The 21,508-nt window shown below is 48.0% G+C and overlaps 1 protein-coding gene across 3 annotated transcripts in view; it reads right to left on the bottom strand.

Annotated features, from left to right (window-relative positions):
- TSGA10 (testis specific 10) overlaps window positions 1-21,508 on the bottom strand; it is a 115,499-nt gene that overhangs the window by 63,769 nt on the left and 30,222 nt on the right. For 2 of the 3 annotated variants that reach the window (XM_075336401.1, XM_075336399.1), the window contains exons 5-9: window positions 19,935-20,125; window positions 19,445-19,603; window positions 17,348-17,521; window positions 2,938-3,015; window positions 1,517-1,668 (exon numbers count right to left, since the gene is read on the bottom strand). In XM_075336401.1, coding sequence (XP_075192516.1) covers window positions 1,517-1,668; window positions 2,938-3,015; window positions 17,348-17,521; window positions 19,445-19,603; window positions 19,935-19,979 — 608 coding nt within the window. In that variant the 5' untranslated portion in view covers window positions 19,980-20,125. The remainder of the gene's footprint in view (window positions 1-1,516; window positions 1,669-2,937; window positions 3,016-17,347; window positions 17,522-19,444; window positions 19,604-19,934; window positions 20,126-21,508) is intronic. The other variant, XM_075336400.1, reaches the window with a different exon arrangement.

Consider the following 21,508-nt stretch of genomic DNA (forward strand, 5'->3'; position numbering starts at 1 on the left):
TGTAAACATTATCCACACTGAGATCATCAATCACTCAGCAAAAAAGACTTCCTCACTTATGTTTAGAGGGAATTTGTCACCAGATTTTTGCCCCCTAATCTGAGAGCAGCATAATGTAGAGATCCTGATTCCAGCGATGTGTCACTTGCTGGGCTGCTTAGTGTAGTTTTGATAAAGTCACTGATTAATCAGCAGTAGATTATCATTAGAGGACTACTTGGTGTTCTACAGGTAAGCAGGGTTTACACGCTGCGACATCGCTAGCATCGGCTAGCGATGTCGAGCGCGATAGCACCTGCCCCGTCGTACGTGTGATATTGTGTGATCGCTGTCGTAGTAAACATTATCACTATGGCAGCGTCACACGCACATACCTGCTCTGCGACGTTGCGCTGGCCGGCGAACCGCCTCCTTTCTAAGGGGGCGGTTCGTGCGGCGTCACAGCGATGTCACATGGCAGGCGTCCAATAGAAGCGGAGAGGCGGAGATGAGCGGGACGTAACATCCCGCTCACCTCCTTCCTTCCACATTGCCGGTGGAGGCAGGTAAGGAGATGTTCGTTGCTCCTGCGGTGTCACACACAGCGATGTGTGATGCCGCAGGAACGAGGAACAACATCGCTAAAAAAAAGAAACCGATTTTTTGTTTCAGGACGACCACTTCACGGCAAACGATTTTGACCGCTTTTGCGATCGTTTAAGGTCGCCGGATGGGCGTCACAAACAACGTGACCCCGACGATAATTCATTAACAATATTGTAGCGTGTAAACCCCGTTGTAGTCCAGCATATTCATGAGCTCTGTATAACTGCTAGATCTGCAGCAGAGAAAACATTCATTTTATTAAAATAACAGCAAACAGCTCAGTAAGTGACACATCACTGGAATCAGGATCTTTGTCTGTACATTATGCTGCTCTCAGATGGGTGAGCAAAAAACCTGGTGACAGATTCCCTTTAAGACCCCTATACACATTACACTAAAGTCATCCAAATTTGCTGATATTCATAGGACTGGCCCATGGTCTAATACGTATTGGGGATTCTCGACTCTCTCTCGTCAGCTGGTGTTGGAGAAGAGAAGAATCCAGCCGGTTGACTTTTCAAGGAGCCCTCGGCCGAGCCTATTGTACCTGTATATGGAAAGGCCAGGAGAGATAGCTGTCAGCTGAATAATCAATCTAATGTGCATAGGGACCTTTACATACTGTGGAAATAATTGAATCTCACCATTAAATATGCATATACTGATTTACATGCAGCTTTTTTTCTATTGCATTTAAACAGGTTTTGAAGAAACCTCTAGATTGGAAGCAGATTTGTGATCCACAACTGAAATCTCCATTCTATTCACAACATGTGCCCGCTATTTATTTATAGGGCCCTGTTCACACATAGAAGGCATGTAAACTCCATTTATAGGTAGTAGAAACAATTCACACTACTTTGTGTTTGAGCAATACTCTACGGTGCTTTATTTATTATTCAATTAGTAGTCATTTTCTTGAAGGATATACCTCAATGAGTCACATTCAGATTTCTGCTGTCTCAACTCATTTTCCGCCTCAGATGCTCTTCTGCTAAGTATTTTTAATTCATTTTCCATAGTTAATACCGTGTCTTTCATTAGAGACAACTCAGACTTCTGGTCCATACGATCATTTTCTATCTGTGTAAAACATTAAAAATATACAACAGATTAATAAAACATTGGGAGTGATTGTGAATTTGTTTATATATATAATATATAATATATATATATATATATATATATATATATATATATATATACACATACATAAAGTACAGACAAAAAGTTTGGACACAAATTCTCATTCAAAGAGTTTTCTTTATTTTCATGACTCTAAAAATTGTAGATTCACATTGAAGACATCAAAACTATGAATGAAAACATGTGGAATGAAATACTTAACAAAAAAGTGTGAAACAACTGAAAATATTTCTTATATTCTAGGTTCTTCAAAGTAGCCACCTTTTGCTTTGATTACTGCTTTGCACACTCTTGGCATTCTCTTGATGAGCTTCAAGAGGTAGTCACCAGAAATGGTCTTCCAACAGTCTTGAAGGAGTTCCCAGAAATGCTTAGAACTTGTTGGCCCTTTTGCCTTCACTCTGCGGTCCAGCTCACCCCAAACCATCTCGATTGGGTTCAGGTCTGGTGACTGTGAAGGCCAGGTCATCTGGCGTAGCATCCCATCACTCTCCTTCTTATTCAAATAGCCCTTACACAGCCTGGAGGTGTGTTTAGGGTCATTTTCCTGTTGAAAAATAAATGATGGTCCAACTAAACGCAAACCGGATGGAATAGCATGCTGCTGCAAGATGCTGTGGTAGCCATGCTGGTTTAGTATGCCTTCAATTTTGAATAAATCCCCAACAGTGTCACCAGCAAAGCACCCACACACCGTAACACCTCCTCCTCCATGCTTCACGGTGGAAACCAGGCATGTAGAGTCCATCACCTTTTTTACAAAGACACGGTGGTTGGATCCAAAGATCTCAAATTTGGACTCATCTGACCAAAGCACAGATTTCCACTGGTCTAATGTCCATTCCTTGTGTTCTTTAGCCCAAACAAGTCTCTTCTGCTGGTTGCCTGTCCTTAGCAGTGATTTCCTAGCAGCTATTTTACCATGAAGACCTGCTGCACAAAGTCTCCTCTTAATAATTGTTCCAGAGATGAGAAGGTGTGTCCAAACATTTGGTCAGTACTGTATGTATATATATATATATATATATATATATATATATATATATATATATATACACACACACTGTATATGAATATAGTGTTTGTTATGTAATTGAAAAATAAATAATATAAAGGCTGTGTTAACAAGACATAGGTTAAATTTTCTATATAACAATGTAAAAGCTGTAAGGTAGATATAGAAGTGATCCAGAAGTGATTTCTTACTATTTGCATCGATGACTGTAAATCCTCAATTTTCTGTTCCAGATGAGCTCTATCACCTATAGCAGTTTCTTGTGAAATCTGTATTGACAAAGAATAAAAATAATGAAACCATGAAAGATATTTATGACGATAAATACAATAGAGAACCTGTGTAATTTGCACAACAAACCTGTGATGACTCTAGACCTTTTAGGAGCTTTTGTCGGATTTTGTAATATTTGATATGTTTTGGATATGTCCATGAGCTTTGTCTGATAAAGTGGCATGGTTTCATGGAAAAGGTAGGTGGCTTCATGGAAAGGGCCAAGATCTAATGTGCGTCAAAGTGAGCCAAAATTGTGATACAAATTTCTGGCACAAAGGAAGCTAACTAATAGGTGGTGGAAACTTTGACTAGACAATCATTAAAATTGTTAGATTTATCAAACAGTATGAACCACTTTGATTGTACCACTGCGACCCTGCACTCCTTGCTCTCCCCTCCTGCAGGGACCCGCTGTCTCTCACCGCCACGACCAACTCCTTCAACGCTGCCCGGTGTCCCTGCTCTCCTCCACGTGGGTTACTCCTCCACCCACCCCCTAGGGCCTGTGCACGCAGCACAGGGCCTCTCAGAGTGCTCTTAGGGTATGCGCGCACTGCTGCCTTTCTCTTAAAGGGCCAGCGCGCCACTTCTAGGAATACATGCTGTGACATCGCTAGCGATATCGTTAGCGATGTAAAATTCTAGATCGCAAGTGCGATCTTTCGAGATCGCACATAGGTCATTTTACGCATGTGCGATCTCGAAAGATCGCACTTGCGATCTAGAACTTTACATCGCTAACGAGATCGCTAGCGATGTCGCAGCATGTAAAGTACCCTTTAGTCTCTTCAAGGAGTATTCCAAGCTTATTACAAAAGCTCTTACCGGTATCTTATATAATATACAGCTTGAGTCCAAGGAGCTCAGCCACCAGAATCTGTCTGAGTGTGTGCAGTAGTTATATTCTAGGAGTTAACTCCTAAGATCCTAGTCATCTCTCTCCAGACCATTGACTTCTATACAGCAGTTAGACATTTCCCTCCCTCTCAGCTCCTGACCAAAGTGTTTTTATCAGTATTGTAGATTCAACATTCCTCGAACCTCTGCATCACCAGCCTGCTTTAGCAGTTTACAAAGCAGATTTCATAATCATGATTCTCATTTTCCTGAGCCGTGAGCTTGTTCAAAGTGGTTGTTATCTATATATGTAAATATAGTGATAACAGTTATAAGCAAGGACAGGACAGGAGTCAAAAGGTGCCAAAAAGTGAATATAATTTTATTATTACAATCATAGATGTGCAACCAGCAAAAAAGAAGATAAAAACACAGAGGGATGTGAGAAAACATAAACAGGACCGCCAAATGGATGGTATTTGGAGATGACCAATTACATGAATAAAACATACAGGGGAAATGTCAGAGCAAATATTACAGGGACAATACATATAAAGTGCATGTGCATAAATACATATGAATAGCCCGCTCAGACACCCCCAATACATAAGTAAGATCTGGTCAAATCACTTAAATAGAAAAGTATGTACAAAGTAAAGTGGCCAGTGCATCTAAAGTGGCCAGTGCATAGTCCTGAATATGCAGAAAAAAGGCTCCCCCATACCCCACCAACGTACGTTTCTCCTCTTTGAGCCCGTGCTCAAGTTCGGCTTCCTCAGGGAGGGAGAAGGCAGCGATACTAATCCTCCCGGTGATGATGTCTGCCCCCAGGAAACCCTTGTCTTCAGATACAGGGACCTTCTTAAAAAAAGATTACGGTTATCATGGAACTGAGCACCTTTGATTAGGTACATTGAAAAAAATATGGTCCCCCGGGGTCTGACGATCCAGATCTTCCAGTCTTTTCCCATTGATGAGGACGATTTTTGGGATAGATGGGAAGATCTGTCCCAGACCTGTTCCAAGGGCTTTTTAACACTACTTAAAGACCATAATAGTCGTCCCTGACAACCATGGAAACTGATCTGGAGACACTGGAAAAATCCCTTAAGGAGAAATGCACTCCTGAGCAACTATCTAAAATTAATGAGGATATTGAGAAGGAACTCTCCAAAATTGAAAAGAGGACTAAAGATTACAAACTCCGGAAATTTAACAGGGACACTGCGGACTACGTTTCTCACAGTGCCTACAGGTGGCACTCGGGCTTCTCCAGGGGACGTCATGGCTCACGATCCAGGGCCCCCGTTGGGGATCGGTCCCCCTCCGCACGCTCCGCCGCTTCTGGTGAAGGATATTCGTCTGAGGCATCTGGGGGCACACTTGATGTAGAAGAGAGTGTCAGCACCAGGGTTAAAGGCCGCCGCAAACAACATTCTGCATGGAAAAAAACCCATAAGTACGTTGACAACCACCTCCAAATTGTTAATCTTTCTGACCGTGTGCTTACAGATGCCCAGATCGAGGTCCTCTCAAAAGGATTATCTTTTTCACCGACTAATGGTTTCCATCTCTTCACAGCGGTAAAAGATATTAATCTCTTCGCCAGAAAAATACTCCTTAAGCGTTTTCATCACAGGAAGGGTGCGGAGGCGGACAGCCCTTTGGAGAGAGAGGCACTTCGGGCTCTTGAGGACCTTCTACGCGAACAGACATCTACACATACAGGTGTGTTTCCTGATTCGTTACTGCCCAGATCGAACAGGTTCCGCCCCTTGTCCCTCTGCCCAGCATTAGAAATATTCGTGAGGTTGCTCACCAGTGACTTCAAAAAAATTCCAACAAGGAGGACTGGGGATAACCTCACGCATAAGCAACGGATAGCATTAGAAGAACTTCCCTCCTATAAAGATATTGTCATTAAGGCGGCGGACAAGGGGGGCAACGTCGTGATCTGGGCAGCGGAAAAATATGAAAAAGAGGCAATGAGACAACTGAGGGATAGGGAGACCTACACGAGGCTTTCCAATAACCCCCTTACTGCATTTTCCAAAGAGCTGGCCTGCATCCTGGAGGCGGCAGTGGGGAAAGGCATTATAGATCAGAGGATGTGTGACGGACTCTCCAATAAGACACCTAAAATTCCGACCTTATATTTCTTGCCTAAAATCCACAAGGATTCCATCAGTCCTCCGGGGCCGTCCTATCGTGTCCAGCATTGAGGGGTTGTGTGAACCCATTTGTAAATTGATTGACTTCTACCTTAAACCTTTGGTTGAGACACTCCCCTCATATGTTAAGGACACGACGGACGTCCTCAACAGGATTGACGGTATCTTTGTGGAGGATGATGTTTTGATCGTCACAGTCGACGTGGAGAGTCTGTACACATGCATCCGATACGAGGACGGTCTGGCGGCGGTTCACTTTTTCCTGGGGATGGACAGTCGCTGCGGCAGGATGGGGGATTTTATTCTTGAGTTGCTCCACTTTGCCCTCACCCACAATTTTTTTGTGTTCAATGATTGGTATTACCTTCAGGGGCGCGGCACTGCGATGGGCGCGGCACTGCGATGGCCGTGGCCTGCGCACCTTCGTACACCAACCTCTTCCTAGGTTACTGGGAGAGGTTGGTTTTTGGTGACGGAGGTGCGGGGGCTGGCGCCCATGTGCAGTGCTGGTATAAGGTATATCGATGACATCTTGATTTTTTGGCAGGGCACTATGGAGCAGCTTGAGACGTTTATGGGGGAACTTAACAACAATACTTTTAACATCAAATTGACGCATAAGCATAGCAGCAGTTTCGTTGACTTCCTGGATATTAAAATCTCAGTTGGTTCTGAACGGATTGTTCAGACCGACGTCCATAGGAAGGAAACATCAGTCAACGCACTGCTGCATGCTTCCTCTGCTCAAAAGGCTGCCTTCTCCCTCCCTGAGGAAGCCGAACTTGAGCACGGGCTCAAAGAGGAGAAACGTACGTTGGTGGGGTATGGGAGAGCCTTTTTTCTGCATATTCAGGACTATGCACTGGCCACTTTAGTGCACTGGCCACTTTACTTTGTACATAATTTTCTATTTAAGTGATTTGACCAGTTCTTACTTATGTATTGGGGGTGTCTGAGCGGGCTATTCATATGTATTTATGCACATGCACGTTATATGTATTGTCCCTGTAATATTTGCTCTGACATTTCCCCTGTATGGTTTATTCATGTAATTGGTCATCTCCAAATACCATCCATTTGGCTGTCCTGTTTATGTTTTCTCACATCCTTCTGTGTTTTTATCTTCTTTTTTGCTGGTTGCACATGTATGATTGTAATAATAAAATTATATTCACTTTTTGGCACCTTTTGACTCCTGTTCTCTTGCTTATATATGTTAGTTTGAGTCTGTGCAATGGTCTCATTGACCAATCTGGGCTAGATTTTGCCCAGCATGATTTTTCATACTGCTGTATGGGGGTCCCTATATTTAACATAGTGATAACAGTGTAGGCTCAGAAAAAAACAATGTGTTGCAGCAGGACAGAGCTCCTAACCAGAACTGTCACTCAAGGAAGAGTGCACACTCCAAAAGCATCATGGAAGTGAGTAGACTGTAAAGCTCAAAGCTGCTCAAGAGACAACTTAAGAATAGCTCCTTAATGAGGGTAGCATTAGTCCCTGGCCTCCTGAGCATCACATGACAGGCTGCTATTATTTCCATGTATACACGCAGCCCATCAATGAACCAAATGAGAGATGTATGTATGTAAATGAGACATGTAACGAGCTCCACTCTTAATACATTGGAATCATAACTGTTTTTCTTGTATTCTTTGATTGCTGCTATTACTCAAATAGTAAAATTATTTTTGCGCTGATTAGGCCACTTGGGGAGTAAACCTATATGGCATAGTATGTCGACAGATCCACTGTAATTTGTTTTTACTGATTTAAATCCATTTGCTAGAAATAATTTTAATTTTATCAGGAAATAAAGGGAGACAGGTTAATTGTCTTCATGACACAGCATCGGAAAAAAACATAATGGACAGACTGTCTAGTAAACCAGCAAAAGTCTATTCATTTGATAAGAGAGTTATTGAAATGTGTAGCAGGATGTGCCAGTGCCTTGCAAGTACTTTCTCAGTGACACATGCCTATTGTTTGTTTTTTAGAAAAAGGGATGAAAGTTCCATTTACATGCACCTCTATACATTCCCAATATTAGAAATGTCATTTAACAATTAGTGTTACTGTCTAAGCAGGGGAAAGTTTATCAGTATGTTTAGCAAGTGTGTATCAGATCATGTGTGCAAATCTAATATATAAAGCTGAATGTGTGTGTGTGTGTGTGTGTGTGTGTATGTGTGTATGTCCGGGATTGGCATCCGCACCGTCGCAGCTACAGCCACAAAATTTTGCACACTCACACTTCTGGACCCCGAGAGCGTCATAGGCTATGTTTCTAGGGGAAATTTTAACCCCGCTCTTTACAGTTATTCGCCAAAAAACCTGCCTCCATTAAAGCGAATGGAGCTGGGAGCCACAGTGCAGCCAGAACTTCAGAAGAATGTGCAGCCACGCCCTTATATGGAATGTTGGCATGTCACAATGCAGCCAGGGAAAGAGACAGACACAGACAGGGAAAGAGGCAGACACAGACAGGGTAAGAAACAGACATAGACAGGGTAAGAGACAGACACAAAGAGACAGACACAGACAAAGAGATAGACTGACAGGGAAAGAGAGGGAAAGTGACAGACAGGGAAAGTGACAGACAGGGAAAGTGACAGACAGGGAAAGTGACAGACAGGGAAAGAGATTGAGACAGACGGAGAAAGAGACAGACAGGGAAAGAGACAAAGAGAGAGCGAGAGAGTCAGAGAGATATATACAGAGGGCAGACAGACAGAGAATGGGAGAGAAACAGAGAGACAGTTACTATCCCGGGCAGTGCCGGGTGCTATGTTGTGAGGCGAAATTTAAACCCCGCGCATTCCAATTTACCATTCAATTTTGCCCCTATCTACATAGTGGGGAAAAAGTGAAACGAAAAGTGTTGGGGACAAATTGACAGCGGCCAGATGTGAACAAGGGGGACTTAAAGAATGAGAGCGATGGCGCCAAAGAGTACATACCGTACAGTGTCTAAGGTGGGGCCCTGACATGGGATACTCACCACACTCGGGGATATGAACACACACACACAATGCGCCACACACTACCACGTGCTTGAACACATATACCAACCTCAGCACACATCTCAGCACACATACACCAACCTCGCCACAGAATCGCCATAAACACACACAAGTCTGGTATTATCCTTCAAAAATAAAAATCTGATTAATAAGCAGCCAAACTACAAGAACAACAAATGTACCATATAGGAAATACGGCAGCTGTCAGTCACATGACCTGTCTATATGTGTATTTGTGAGCTAATATATACTGTCAGGAGGAGGGCTTTCTGTTGCCTGAAGATTTATCAGGCTGCCAATAGTAACCAATCACAGCTTAGCTTCTATTTTGCTACAGTTAATTAATCTGAGCTCTGATTGGTTAATATAGGCAACAAAGGACATTCTCAGTATGTGTGAGGTCATAGGATGTTAAATCTGTGTGGAATATCTGTGGTGTTGAAATATATGTTGTGAAATGCTTCTATTAGCTTACTTTTTGCCTTTTAATAATTACATTTCTATCTATTTGTTTTGTGGTTTTTGTGTGCAGAATAAATTTTTGTTAATACATTCTATTTTGTTAACAGCAGTTATTAACCCGGGCGAAGCCGGGTAGTACAGCTAGTATAATATATAAAGCTAAGTGTATGTGTGTATGTATGTCCGCTAAAGGAATCCGCACCGACGCATTTACAATCATGAAATTTTGCACAGACGCCCCATGTGACTCAGGGAATGTCATAGACTATGTTTTGACAAGAAAATGTAATCCCGTGCTTTACAATTACTCTCCAAAAAACATGTCTCCATTAAACTGAATGGAGGTGGGAGCTAGAGGCTATTAATAGCAACTGTCAGTGGTTGCTATAGGAACAAAATAAACTGTTAGTATAAGAAGCTTATGAGTAAGGTAATAAGATGTCAGTGGGGAGACGGATCGAGAGAGAGACAGAAAAAGACAGACAGACAGATGGGCAAAGAGACAGCCCTGGAAAGAGACGCACGGGCAAAGAGAGGGACGGGCAAAGAGAGGGACGGGCAAAGAGAGGGACGGGCAAAGAGAGGGACGGGCAAAGAGAGGGACGGGCAAAGAGACAGACGGGGAAAGAGATAGACCTGGAAAGAGATAGACGGGGAAAGAGACAGACCTGGAAATAGACAGACGGGCAAAGAGACAGACGGGCAAAGAGACAGACGGGCAAAGAGACAGACGGGCAAAGAGACAGACGGGGAAAGAGACAGACGGGGAAAGAGACAGACGGGGAAAGAGACAGACTGGGAAAGAGACAGACCTGGAAAGAGACAGACCTGGAAAGAGACAGACCTGGAAAGAGACAGACCTGGAAAGAGACAGACCTGGAAAGAGACAGACCTGGAAAGAGACAGATGGGGAAAGAGACAGACGGGGAACGAGACTGACAGACAGATAGAGACAGACAGACACAGAAAGAAAAAGACACAGAGAGAGAGACACAGAGATAGAGAAAGACAGACAGAGAGACTGATACAGAGAAACTGATACAGACAGAGACAGACACACAGAGACAGACAGAAACTCGAAGAGAGACAGTTACTATCCTGGGCAGGGCCGTATTTGCCACTAGGCACCCGTGGTCCCGTGCCTAGGGCGGCACGTTGCGGGGGGGCGGCACTTTCTGGCAGCAAAAAAAAAAAAAAAAAAAAAAAAATATATATAATTTTTTTTTTTTTTTACATCCCCGCCCCCCGCCCCTCCCTCCGTTGCACTTCGCTGTGTTCTCAGGGGGGAGGGGGGGTTGAGAGGGAGAGGAAAGGCGCACTTCTGCCTTTTTAAATACACGGAGGGCGCCAGGCATAGTGAGCTGATTAACCCCGGAAGTTCTAGCGCCTGCACTTCCGGGTCAGAGGCGCGCGGGGCGCGCCAATCAGCTCACTGCCCCGTGCTGCAGCGTCCAATTCTGCAGCTGACACACACCGCGGAGGAGGACGCGACTGGAGCTGGAGCCAGCCAGAAGAGGATAATAGCAGAGCAGGGCAGCAGGCACCGGAGCAGGTATGCGTAAGGCAGAGCCTAGAATGTATGGGCACCTTACAGGTTAGTTAATGATCGTTGCGATGCCTCTTTTTGGCTGGGGGGAGGCTGGGAAAAGAGAGAGGCTGGGGGGAGGCTGGGAAAAGAGAGAGGCTGGGGGGAGGCTGGGAAAAGAGAGAGGCTGGGGGGAGGCTGGGAAAAGAGAGAGGCTGGGGGGAGGCTGGGAAAAGAGAGGCTGGGAAAAGAGAGGCTGGGGGGAGGCTGGGAAAAGAGAGAGGCTGGGGGGAGGCTGGGAAAAGAGAGAGGCTGGGGGGAGGCTGGGAAAAGAGAGAGGCTGGGGGGAGGCTGGGAAAAGAGAGAGGCTGGGGGGAGGCTGGGAAAAGAGAGGCTGGGGGGAGGCTGGGAAAAGAGAGAGGCTGGGGGGAGGCTGGGAAAAGAGAGAGGCTGGGGGGAGGCTGGGAAAAGAGAGAGGCTGGGGGGAGGCTGGGAAAAGAGAGAGGCTGGGGGGAGGCTGGGAAAAGAGAGAGGCTGGGGGGAGGCTGGGAAAAGAGAGAGGCTGGGGGAGGCTGGGAAAAGAGAGAGGCTGGGAAGAGAGAGGCTGAGGCTGGGGGGAGGCTGGGAAGAGAGAGGCTGAGGCTGGGGGGAGAGGCTGAGGCTGGGGGGGAGGCTGGGGGGGAGAGAGGCTGAGGCTGGGGGGGAGGCTGGAGGAGAGAGAGGCTGAGGCTGGGGGGGAGGCTGGGGGGAGAGAGAGGCTGAGGCTGGGGGGGAGGCTGGGGGGAGAGAGAGGCTGAGGCTGGGGGGGAGGCTGGGGGGAGAGAGAGGCTGAGGCTGGGGGGGAGGCTGGGGGGAGAGAGAGGCTGAGGCTGGGGGGGAGGCTGGGGGGAGAGAGAGGCTGAGGCTGGGGGGAGGCTGGGGGGAGAGAGAGGCTGAGGCTGGGAAGGAGGCTGGGGGGAGAGAGAGGCTGAGGCTGGGGGGGAGGCTGGGGGGAGAGAGAGGCTGAGGCTGGGGGGGAGGCTGGGGGGAGAGAGAGGCTGAGGCTGGGGGGGAGGCTGGGGGGAGAGAGAGGCTGAGGCTGGGGGGGAGGCTGGGGGGAGAGAGAGGCTGAGGCTGGGGGGAGGCTGGGGGGGAGAGAGGCTGAGGCTGGGGGGGAGGCTGGGGGGGAGAGAGGCTGAGGCTGGGGGGGAGGCTGGGGGGGAGAGAGGCTGGGGGGGAGGCTGGGGGGGGAGAGAGGCTGAGGCTGGGGGGGAGGCTGGGGGGGGAGAGAGGCTGAGGCTGGGGGGGAGGCTGGGGGGAGAGAGGCTGAGGCTGGGGGGGAGGCTGGGGGGGAGAGAGGCTGAGGCTGGGGGGGAGAGAGGCTGAGGCTGGGGGGGAGGCTGGGGGGGAGAGAGGCTGAGGCTGGGGGGGAGGCTGGGGGGGAGAGAGGCTGAGGCTGGGGGGGAGGCTGGGGGGGAGAGAGGGGGAGGCTGGGGGGGAGAGAGGCTGAGGCTGGGGGGGAGGCTGGGGGGGGAGAGAGGCTGAGGCTGGGGGGGAGGCTGGGGGGGAGAGAGGCTGAGGCTGGGGGGGAGGCTGGGGGGGAGAGAGGCTGAGGCTGGGGGGGAGAGAGGCTGAGGCTGGGGGGGAGGCTGGGGGGAGAGAGGCTGAGGCTGGGGGGGAGGCTGGGGGGGGAGAGAGGCTGGGGGAGGCTGGGGGGGGAGAGAGGCTGGGGGGAGGCTGGGATGAGAGAGAGGCTGGGGGGAGGCTGGGAAAAGAGAGAGGCTGGGGGGAGGCTGGGAAAAGAGAGAGGCTGGGGGGAGGCTGGGAAAAGAGAGAGGCTGGGGGGAGGCTGGGAAAAGAGAGAGGCTGGGGGGAGGCTGGGAAAAGAGAGAGGCTAGGGGGAGGCTGGGAAAAGAGAGAGGCTGGGGGGAGGCTGGGAAAAGAGAGAGGCTGGGGGGAGGCTGGGAAAAGAGAGAGGCTGGGGGGAGGCTGGGATGAGAGAGAGGCTGGGAGGGAGGCTGGGATGAGAGAGAGGCTGGGGGGGAGGCTGGGATGAGAGAGAGGCTGGGGGGAGGCTGGAAAAGAGAGAGGCTGGGGGGAGGCTGGGAAAAGAGAGAGGCTGAGGCTGGGGGAGGCTGGGAAGAGAGAGGCTGAGGCTGGGGGGAGGCTGGGAAGAGAGAGGCTGAGGCTGGGGGGAGGCTGGGAAGAGAGAGGCTGAGGCTGGGGGGGAGGCTGGGAAGAGAGAGGCTGAGGCTGGGGGGGAGGCTTGGAGGAGAGAGAGGCTGAGGCTGGGGGGAGAGGCTGAGGCTGGGGGGGAGGCTGGGGGGAGAGAGAGGCTGAGGCTGGGGGGGAGGCTGGGGGGGAGAGAGGCTGAGGCTGGGGGGGAAGCTGGGGGGAGAGAGGCTGAGGCTGGGGGGGGAGGCTGGGGGGGAGAGAGGCTGGGGGAGGCTGGGGGGGGGAGAGAGGCTGGGGGGAGGCTGGGATGAGAGAGAGGCTGGGGGGAGGCTGGGAAAAGAGAGAGGCTGGGGGGAGGCTGGGAAAAGAGAGAGGCTGGGGGAGGCTGGGAAAAGAGAGAGGCTGGGGGGAGGCTGGGAAAAGAGAGAGGCTGGGGGGAGGCTGGGAAAAGAGAGAGTCTGGGGGGAGGCTGGGAAAAGAGAGAGGCTGGGGGGAGGCTGGGAAAAGAGAGAGGCTGGGGGGGAGGCTGAGATGAGAGAGAGGCTGGGGGGGAGGCTGGGATGAGAGAGAGGCTGGGGGGGAGGCTGGGATGAGAGAGAGGCTGGGGGGAGGCTGGGAAAAGAGAGAGGCTGGGGGGAGGCTGGGAAAAGAGAGAGGCTGGGGGGAGGCTGGGAAAAGAGAGAGGCTGAGGCTGGGGGGAGGCTGGGAAGAGAGAGGCTGAGGCTGGGGGGGAGGCTGGGGGGAGAGAGAGGCTGAGGCTGGGGGGGAGGCTGGGGGGAGAGAGAGGCTGCGGCTGGGGGGGAGGCTGGGGGGAGAGAGAGGCTGAGGCTGGGGGGAGAGAGAGGCTGAGGCTGGGGGGGAGGCTGGGGGGAGAGAGAGGCTGAGGCTGGGGGGGAGGCTGGGGGGAGAGAGAGGCTGAGGCTGGGGGGGAGGCTGGGGGGAGAGAGAGGCTGAGGCTGGGGGGGAGGCTGGGGGGAGAGGGAGGCTGAGGCTGGGGGGAGGCTGGGGGGAGAGAGAGGCTGAGGCTGGGGGGAGAGAGAGGCTGAGGCTGGGGGGGAGGCTGGGGGGAGAGGCTGAGGCTGGGGGAGGCTGGGGACAGAGGCTGATGCTGAAGGCGGGGGAGAGAGGCTGCTGCTGGGGGAATGGGAGAGAGGGGCTAATGCTAGAGACAGAGGACAAGGGTTGAGGGATAGTGCAATGACAAAATCGATGGGGGGAGTGTAAGGACTCAGAATGAGAGGGGGGCAGCATTGGGAGCTCATTATGGAGAAGGGGCAGCATGTGTGGGATCAGTATGGAGTGGAGCAATGTAGGGGAGTCAATATCAAGAATGGGGTAGTGTGTGTGTGGGGGGTGGGGTCTCAGCATAAGCGTTAGTGTGGTGGTCTTAGTATGATGAATGGGGCAGCATGGAGGTGTCATTATGGAAAAGAGTAAGGCAGCATTAGGAGCTCATGGAGAGGGGCAGCATGCATGGGACACTGAGGAGGGGGCAGCATGCATGGGACATTGTGAGGAGGGGGCAGCATGCATGGGACATTGTGAGGATGGAGCAGCATGCATGGGACACTGTGAGTAGGAGGCAGCATGCATGGGACACTGTGAGGAGGGGGCAGCACGCATGGGACACTGAGGAGGGAGCAGCATGCATGGGACACTGTGAGGAGGGGGCAGCATGCATGGGACACTGTGAGGAGGGGGCAGCATGCATGGGACACTGTGAGGAGGGGGCAGCATGCATGGGACACTGTGAGGAGGGGGCAGCATGCATGGGACACTGTGAGGAGGGGGCAGCATGCATGGGACACTGTGAGGAGGGGGCAGCATGCATGGGACACTGAGGAGGGGGCAGCATGCATGGGACATTGTGAGGAGGGGGCAGCATGCATGGGACATTGTGAGGAGGGGGCAGCATGCATGGGACATTGTGAGGAGGGGGGTAGCATGCATGGGACATTGTGAGGATGGAGCAGCATGCATGGGACACTGTGAGGAGGGGGCAGCATGCATGGGACACTGTGAGGAGGGGGCAGCATGCATGGGACATTGTGAGGAGGGGGCAGCATGCATGGGACATTGTGAGGAGGGGGTAGCATGCATGGGACACTGTGAGGATGGAGCAGCATGCATGGGACACTGTGAGGAGGGGGCAGCATGCATGGGACATTGTGAGGAGGGGGCAGCATGCATGGGACATTGTGAGGAGGGGGCAGCATGCATGGGACATTGTGAGGAGGGGGAAGCATGCATGGGACACTGTGAGGAGGGGGCAGCATGCATGGGACATTGTGAGGAGGGGGCAGCATGCATGGGACATTGTGAGGAGGGGGCAGCATGCATGGGACATTGTGAGGAGGGGGCAGCATGCATGGGACATTGTGAGGAGGGGGTAGCATGCATGGGACATTGTGAGGAGGGGGCAGCATGCATGGGACATTGTGAGGAGGGGGCAGCATGCATGGGACATTGTGAGGAGGGGGCAGCATGCATGGGACATTGTGAGGAGGGGGCAGCATGCATGGGACATTGTGAGGAGGGGGCAGCATGCATGGGACATTGTGAGGAGGGGGCAGCATGCATGGGACATTGTGAGGAGGGGGTAGCATGCATGGGACATTGTGAGGAGGGGGTAGCATGCATGGGACATTGTGAGGAGGGGGTAGCATGCATGGGACATTGTGAGGAGGGGGCAGCATGCATGGGGCATTGTGAGGAGGGGGTAGCATGCATGGGACATTGTGAGGATGGAGCAGCATGCATGGGACACTGTGAGGAGGGGGTAGCATGCATGGGACATTGTGAGGAGGGGGCAGCATGCATGGGACATTGTGAGGAGGGGGTAGCATGCATGGGACATTGTGAGGAGGGGGTAGCATGCATGGGACATTGTGAGGAGGGGGCAGCATGCATGGGGCATTGTGAGGAGGGGGTAGCATGCATGGGACATTGTGAGGATGGAGCAGCATGCATGGGACACTGTGAGGAGGGGGCAGCATGCATGGGACATTGTGAGGATGGAGCAGCATGCATGGGACATTGTGAGGAGGGGGCAGCATGCATGGGACACTGTGAGGAGGGGGCAGCATGCATGGGACATTGTGAGGAGGGGGCAGCATGCATGGGACATTGTGAGGAGGGAGCAGCATGCATGGGACACTGTGAGGAGGGGGCAGCATGCATGGGACACTGTGAGGAGGGGGCAGCATGCATGGGACACTGTGAGGAGGGGGCAGCATGCATGGGACATTGTGAGGAGGGGGCAGCATGCATGGGACATTGTGAGGAGGGGGCAGCATGCATGGGACATTGTGAGGAGGGGGCAGCATGATGTGAGGACAGTACAGATCATATTTCATTGAGGAAGGTGTGGTGGGTATAATTTATAAGGGAGGGCAGTGTGTAGTATATTAGGGGCAGTGTGACAGTCACAGTATATAAGTCGGGACGGTGGGAATATTTTATACTCATGCTATGTTTTGATGTGCCTGTGGTGATCCCCATTGGGGGGGGGGGGTAGTGCCCTTCGTTTCTCATTTATACTTTTTAAAGTGTTTTACAGAGTAGATCTGCCTTAAACAGATGTCGAGTGCGAAAACTCAGTTTTACGTTGTCACTAAGGGGCGCGACCACTTAAAGTGCCTAGGGCAGCACGAAGGCAAAATACAGCCCTGATCCTGGGCCACGCCTGGGTACTTCAGCTAGTATCAAATATAAGGAAAAGATGCTTATCAGCTCCCCTGAAATCCAGTGTGGTTCATGGATCCATGAATAAAAAGTACGGGATGCTTGGGTGAGACATTTCCAGCTGGCATCTGGGTAAGGTACTGACATAGAAAATGAATCCACCAATCCCCAAATAGAAAAAAAGTAAGATTCACATTTATTAGAAATCCATTAAAATAGTGCATAAATAGCAGAAACATTAAAAATACATGGATGACGTCTTTTGAACTTGCTATGATTAAGAACTAACAAGTTTGAAATGTGTCACTTATGTATTTTGATATTGATTCATGTTTCTGCCTTTTTTGCACTAATATTTTAATGGATTTCTAATAAATGGGAATTTTACTTCTATTCTATTTGGGGATTTCGGGATCCACTTTCTATGCCGTAACATGCAAGAAATATGATTTGAATAATGTTATTTTACCTTTATCCGTTCTCTCAAGCTGTCTCGCTCCGTAGTCATGCGGCGTAAATCTGAAATGGCGCTGTCTCTTTCACTTTCCACACGCTTTAAAATAGTTTGTGCTGTTAAACTGGCTTTGGGGGTCTTTGGAGATCGCATCAGCTCTCTTCGAAGATGGGTTATTTGTTGTTGTGCCTAACAAGTATACAATGTGTGCTATTGAGTAGTCAGGAGAAATAAGACGAAAAGCAGAATGCATCTGATGGACTATTATAGCCTGCAGCGTAATAAAAGACATGGCAGTAATAATAAAGAATAGAGGGTGTAATCAAGGTAAGGGGGAAATGGTATGGATTAATACCAACTTAAGTGTTACTACTGTGCCTCTCAAACTTTTTTTATTGGGGCCTCAAGAAACAGACCAAGATGATGTCTGAGGTGGAAGTCCATACTAAAATGAAAAATATTTCTCATTTTTCCTTTTTGGTCTTCTGAACTCAGTATAATTATAATAAGTAGAAAATTACCGTAGTTAATTACCATATGCTGGTAAACTAGAGACTGCTGTAGCTATTAACAAGAGTGTAGCATTTGGTCACGTTACGAAAACGGCTTCTTTAAGAAGAAGGGGGAGCCTCACTGATAAGATAGACCTCAGAGTCTGAGTGATGGGGAATACAACAAAATGTCTCATTATTCAGAAAATAAATGACTAATAAATAGTGATGGGCGAATAGTAACTATTCGTGTTCAGATAATGCTGACCGAATACAGAGTACTATTCCAGTATTCATCATAACAAGAAAAATGCTTTGCTCTGGTTCCCCATTAGATTAGTTATTCATGACAAATAACAGAATAGTAGTTTGGGATTCGTTAAGAATAATCATAGGCGGATCTGGACTTCAAAAGTCTTGATCTGCGCAGGTTCAAAAGTACCAGTGCACTGACCCCGGGCCTGGAGTTCTCAGGGAACTCCGGGTATCGATCTGCATCCGGTCACCTGAGTAATTAAAAAAAAATAAAGAAAAGATAAAGAAAAAGTAAGGAAAAGCAGGCGCACTATACTTACCAGTGTCCCGAGCAGCTGTACTGCTACTTCAGGGCACACAGCATCTGTGATTGCAAGCAGTCAGACACGCTGTCACACAGGGTGGGGGCATGGTCTGACTGCAACCAGAGAGGCGGGGACTGCCAATGGGCGGAGGAAGCAGTGAATATGCATGAGGTTAATGAGCGGCCCAGAAGTAGAGTTATAGCCGTGCGGAGACTGGTAAGTATAACGCACCTGCTCTAATTCCCCTATTCCTTCTAGCACCATTTTAAAAAGCCAGATTCTGGTCTCTATAGACTTATATGGGGACTGGCGTAAAAGCAGATATTTGTGATGAATTCCGGGACAGGACCGAGATTCTTTTAAACCTGGTTGGACCCGCCAATTGTGGGTATTGGCAGGTTTCCTCATCACAAGTTACGAATAATCCAAACACGAATAGTTACTACTCGCCCATCACTACTAATAAATTCACAAGTTACGAATAATCCAAACACGAATAGTTACTACTCGCCCATCACTACTAATAAATTCACAAGTTACGAATAATCCAAACACGAATAGTTACTACTCGCCCATCACTACTAATAAATTCACAAGTTATGAATAATCCAAACACGAATAGTTACTACTTGCCCATCACTACTAAAAAATTCACAAGTTACGAATAATCCAAACACGAATAGTTACTACTCGCCCATCACTACTAATAAATATAAAATTTTATTCAGAACACTTATTTTGGAAGATATTTTTGGGCCAACAGTGACCATCAAAAACACTAGGTTATAATGTTCATGTTTTTGGTGGCTTGGTAATCTACTATTTATGTCTATGTGTATCGGGGAGGTAACCTAACAACAGATTATTTTATTTGGATAAATAATTGAGGCTTGTCTTATGTTTCCCATTTAGGTCTGTTTTGTTATTTATTTGAATTTGAATTTTTTTCATTTTGGAATTTCCATACTGCCAAATCCAAACTTTTCTTACTCTTCTTGCATGTTAATAGCAATAATCTGGTTTCAGCAGATTATATCTGGAACAAATGACATAATACTTACCCTCTCGTATAGCACGTTTGTCTTGTCTCGTTCTGACGTCAAAACTTTGACATTGGCCTGGATTTCTGCCATGTGACGCTCGTACTTTGTGAGCATGTTCTGGAGCTCATCACGTTCTCGAACAATCTTCTTGATTTCAGAGTCGAGCTGTGTAGAAATCTAGAAAATGAGAATATTTGTGCTTACAAATATTGAAAAGGTTACATAAAGAAATTAGTATGAGACTACTGATACAGCTTTTAAATATATGGAAAATATTTGGATTAGATCTATGCATAACTGAGCTGAAACCCAATTATTTCTTAAAGGATTGCAATTTGCCATGACCTATTGATTATGTCGTTTAGTCTATTCTGCATGCTGTGTGTTCATATTTCTCTCCCTGACCTGTTAGAATGGAGCAGTAGCTGCAGATGCTTGGGATACCCCATTTTAGAAAAGCTTGTTCATATATTGGCAGTGTCTGTAAATGTCTCTTCACAATACTTACCTGGGATGGACTACGCTTTGGACTACTGCTACGGCCTCCAAGCATCTTCCTTAGATGTTCAGCTTCTCTCTTGTAGTGATCCCTTTCTTCCTCCAAGCTCTTTACAAACGAGTCCAGTTTAGAAGGAGATGTTGCTCTACCCTTCTTATTTGCTAACACACCCTTCTTCTCTGGTGAATTGAAAGGAAATGCTAGTTTTATTCAAACAACAAAAAAACACAGTGTTTTCTAATGGTTAATGGCATATATAGTTACCTGTCATTAGTTATTGAGCATGCTAATCACCCATCAAGAAACAAATGCTTGATATATTCTTAACGGGAATCTGTCAGCAGGTTTTTGCTATGTAATCGAAAAACAGCATGCTGCAAGGGTTAAAACATTGAATTCAGAGCGGCCTGTCTTATCAAGGTCCGATCTGTTGTTTGTTTTCTATGTTTGTCCAAGCAGCAGGAGTTATCATTGCTCTTACTACAATGTTACATGCATGTCAGTCTAGCACGCCCCCTCCTCTGAGGGACTGCTAGCATTTCTTCTGCGGTGTTGCTATCGGTGTGTCAAGAATGGGAGAAGAGGTTGCATTGACAATCCAACACAATGGGCAGCACTTTGAACATATATAAGTGGTCATAACATTGTAAATAACTAATGAACGAATAAAGTTATGTTAAAACCAAGCACACCATGGTTTTTCTTGTGAAATTCTCAATAGGTTTGATGTGTTACATGACCCTCTTCCCATTGGAAAAAATAAACTTGGATCCAAAATGGCCAACTTCAAAAGGAAAAGTTTCCCCCCTCCCATATACTAATGAGCCACAAACAGGAAGTTGATATTACCAACCATTCCCATTTTCTTTAGGGGTATTCATATAAATGGCCCACACTGTATAATCTATTGAGAGCCTGGTGTGGACAGGACAGCTCTCTCAGCTCTGCTATGGGGCTAAATCTAAAAATTGAGATTATGTCAGAACGGCTGCACTCAGTAATCTAAGTGATACATCGTTGGATTCAGGATCTCTTTGCCTACATCATGGTGCTCTCAGATGAGGTAGCAAAAACCTGCTGACAGATTCCTTTTAAAGAACATTATATAAGTAAACTGAGAAAACCATAATAAAGTGCACGTGCATTATACTCTTTCCATCACAGTATCATGTATTTTTGACGGTAACAAAGAGCGCAGTTTGCTTTTCTATTGTAAATGAAGCATTAGAACCAGGCTCCGTTATGAGCACAAGCAGTGATACTGCTGTGGACAGAGCATAGCACAATAATTTATTGCCAGAGTATTAAAACATTTATTATTTCATCATTAACATAAGTGTTAATCTCAAAGGAATCACGGTGTTGTAACAGCCTGTATGTATTTCAGCATATACATTTTCATAATTGCCCTAGTGTGTACAAGATCGAACAGTGAAATCCCCCAGTGGAATTACTGACATAATCATATGCTGCAACAGTGCCTAAAATTGTCATCTAGACAGCAATTCTTTTTATACCATTAATAGACTGGAATACATGTTCTATGCTGCGCTTAGTTACTTATATTATCTTATGTAGAATCG

Source organism: Anomaloglossus baeobatrachus, chromosome 2 (genome assembly GCF_048569485.1).
Source record: "Anomaloglossus baeobatrachus isolate aAnoBae1 chromosome 2, aAnoBae1.hap1, whole genome shotgun sequence".
Classification (NCBI taxonomy): domain Eukaryota; kingdom Metazoa; phylum Chordata; class Amphibia; order Anura; family Aromobatidae; genus Anomaloglossus; species Anomaloglossus baeobatrachus.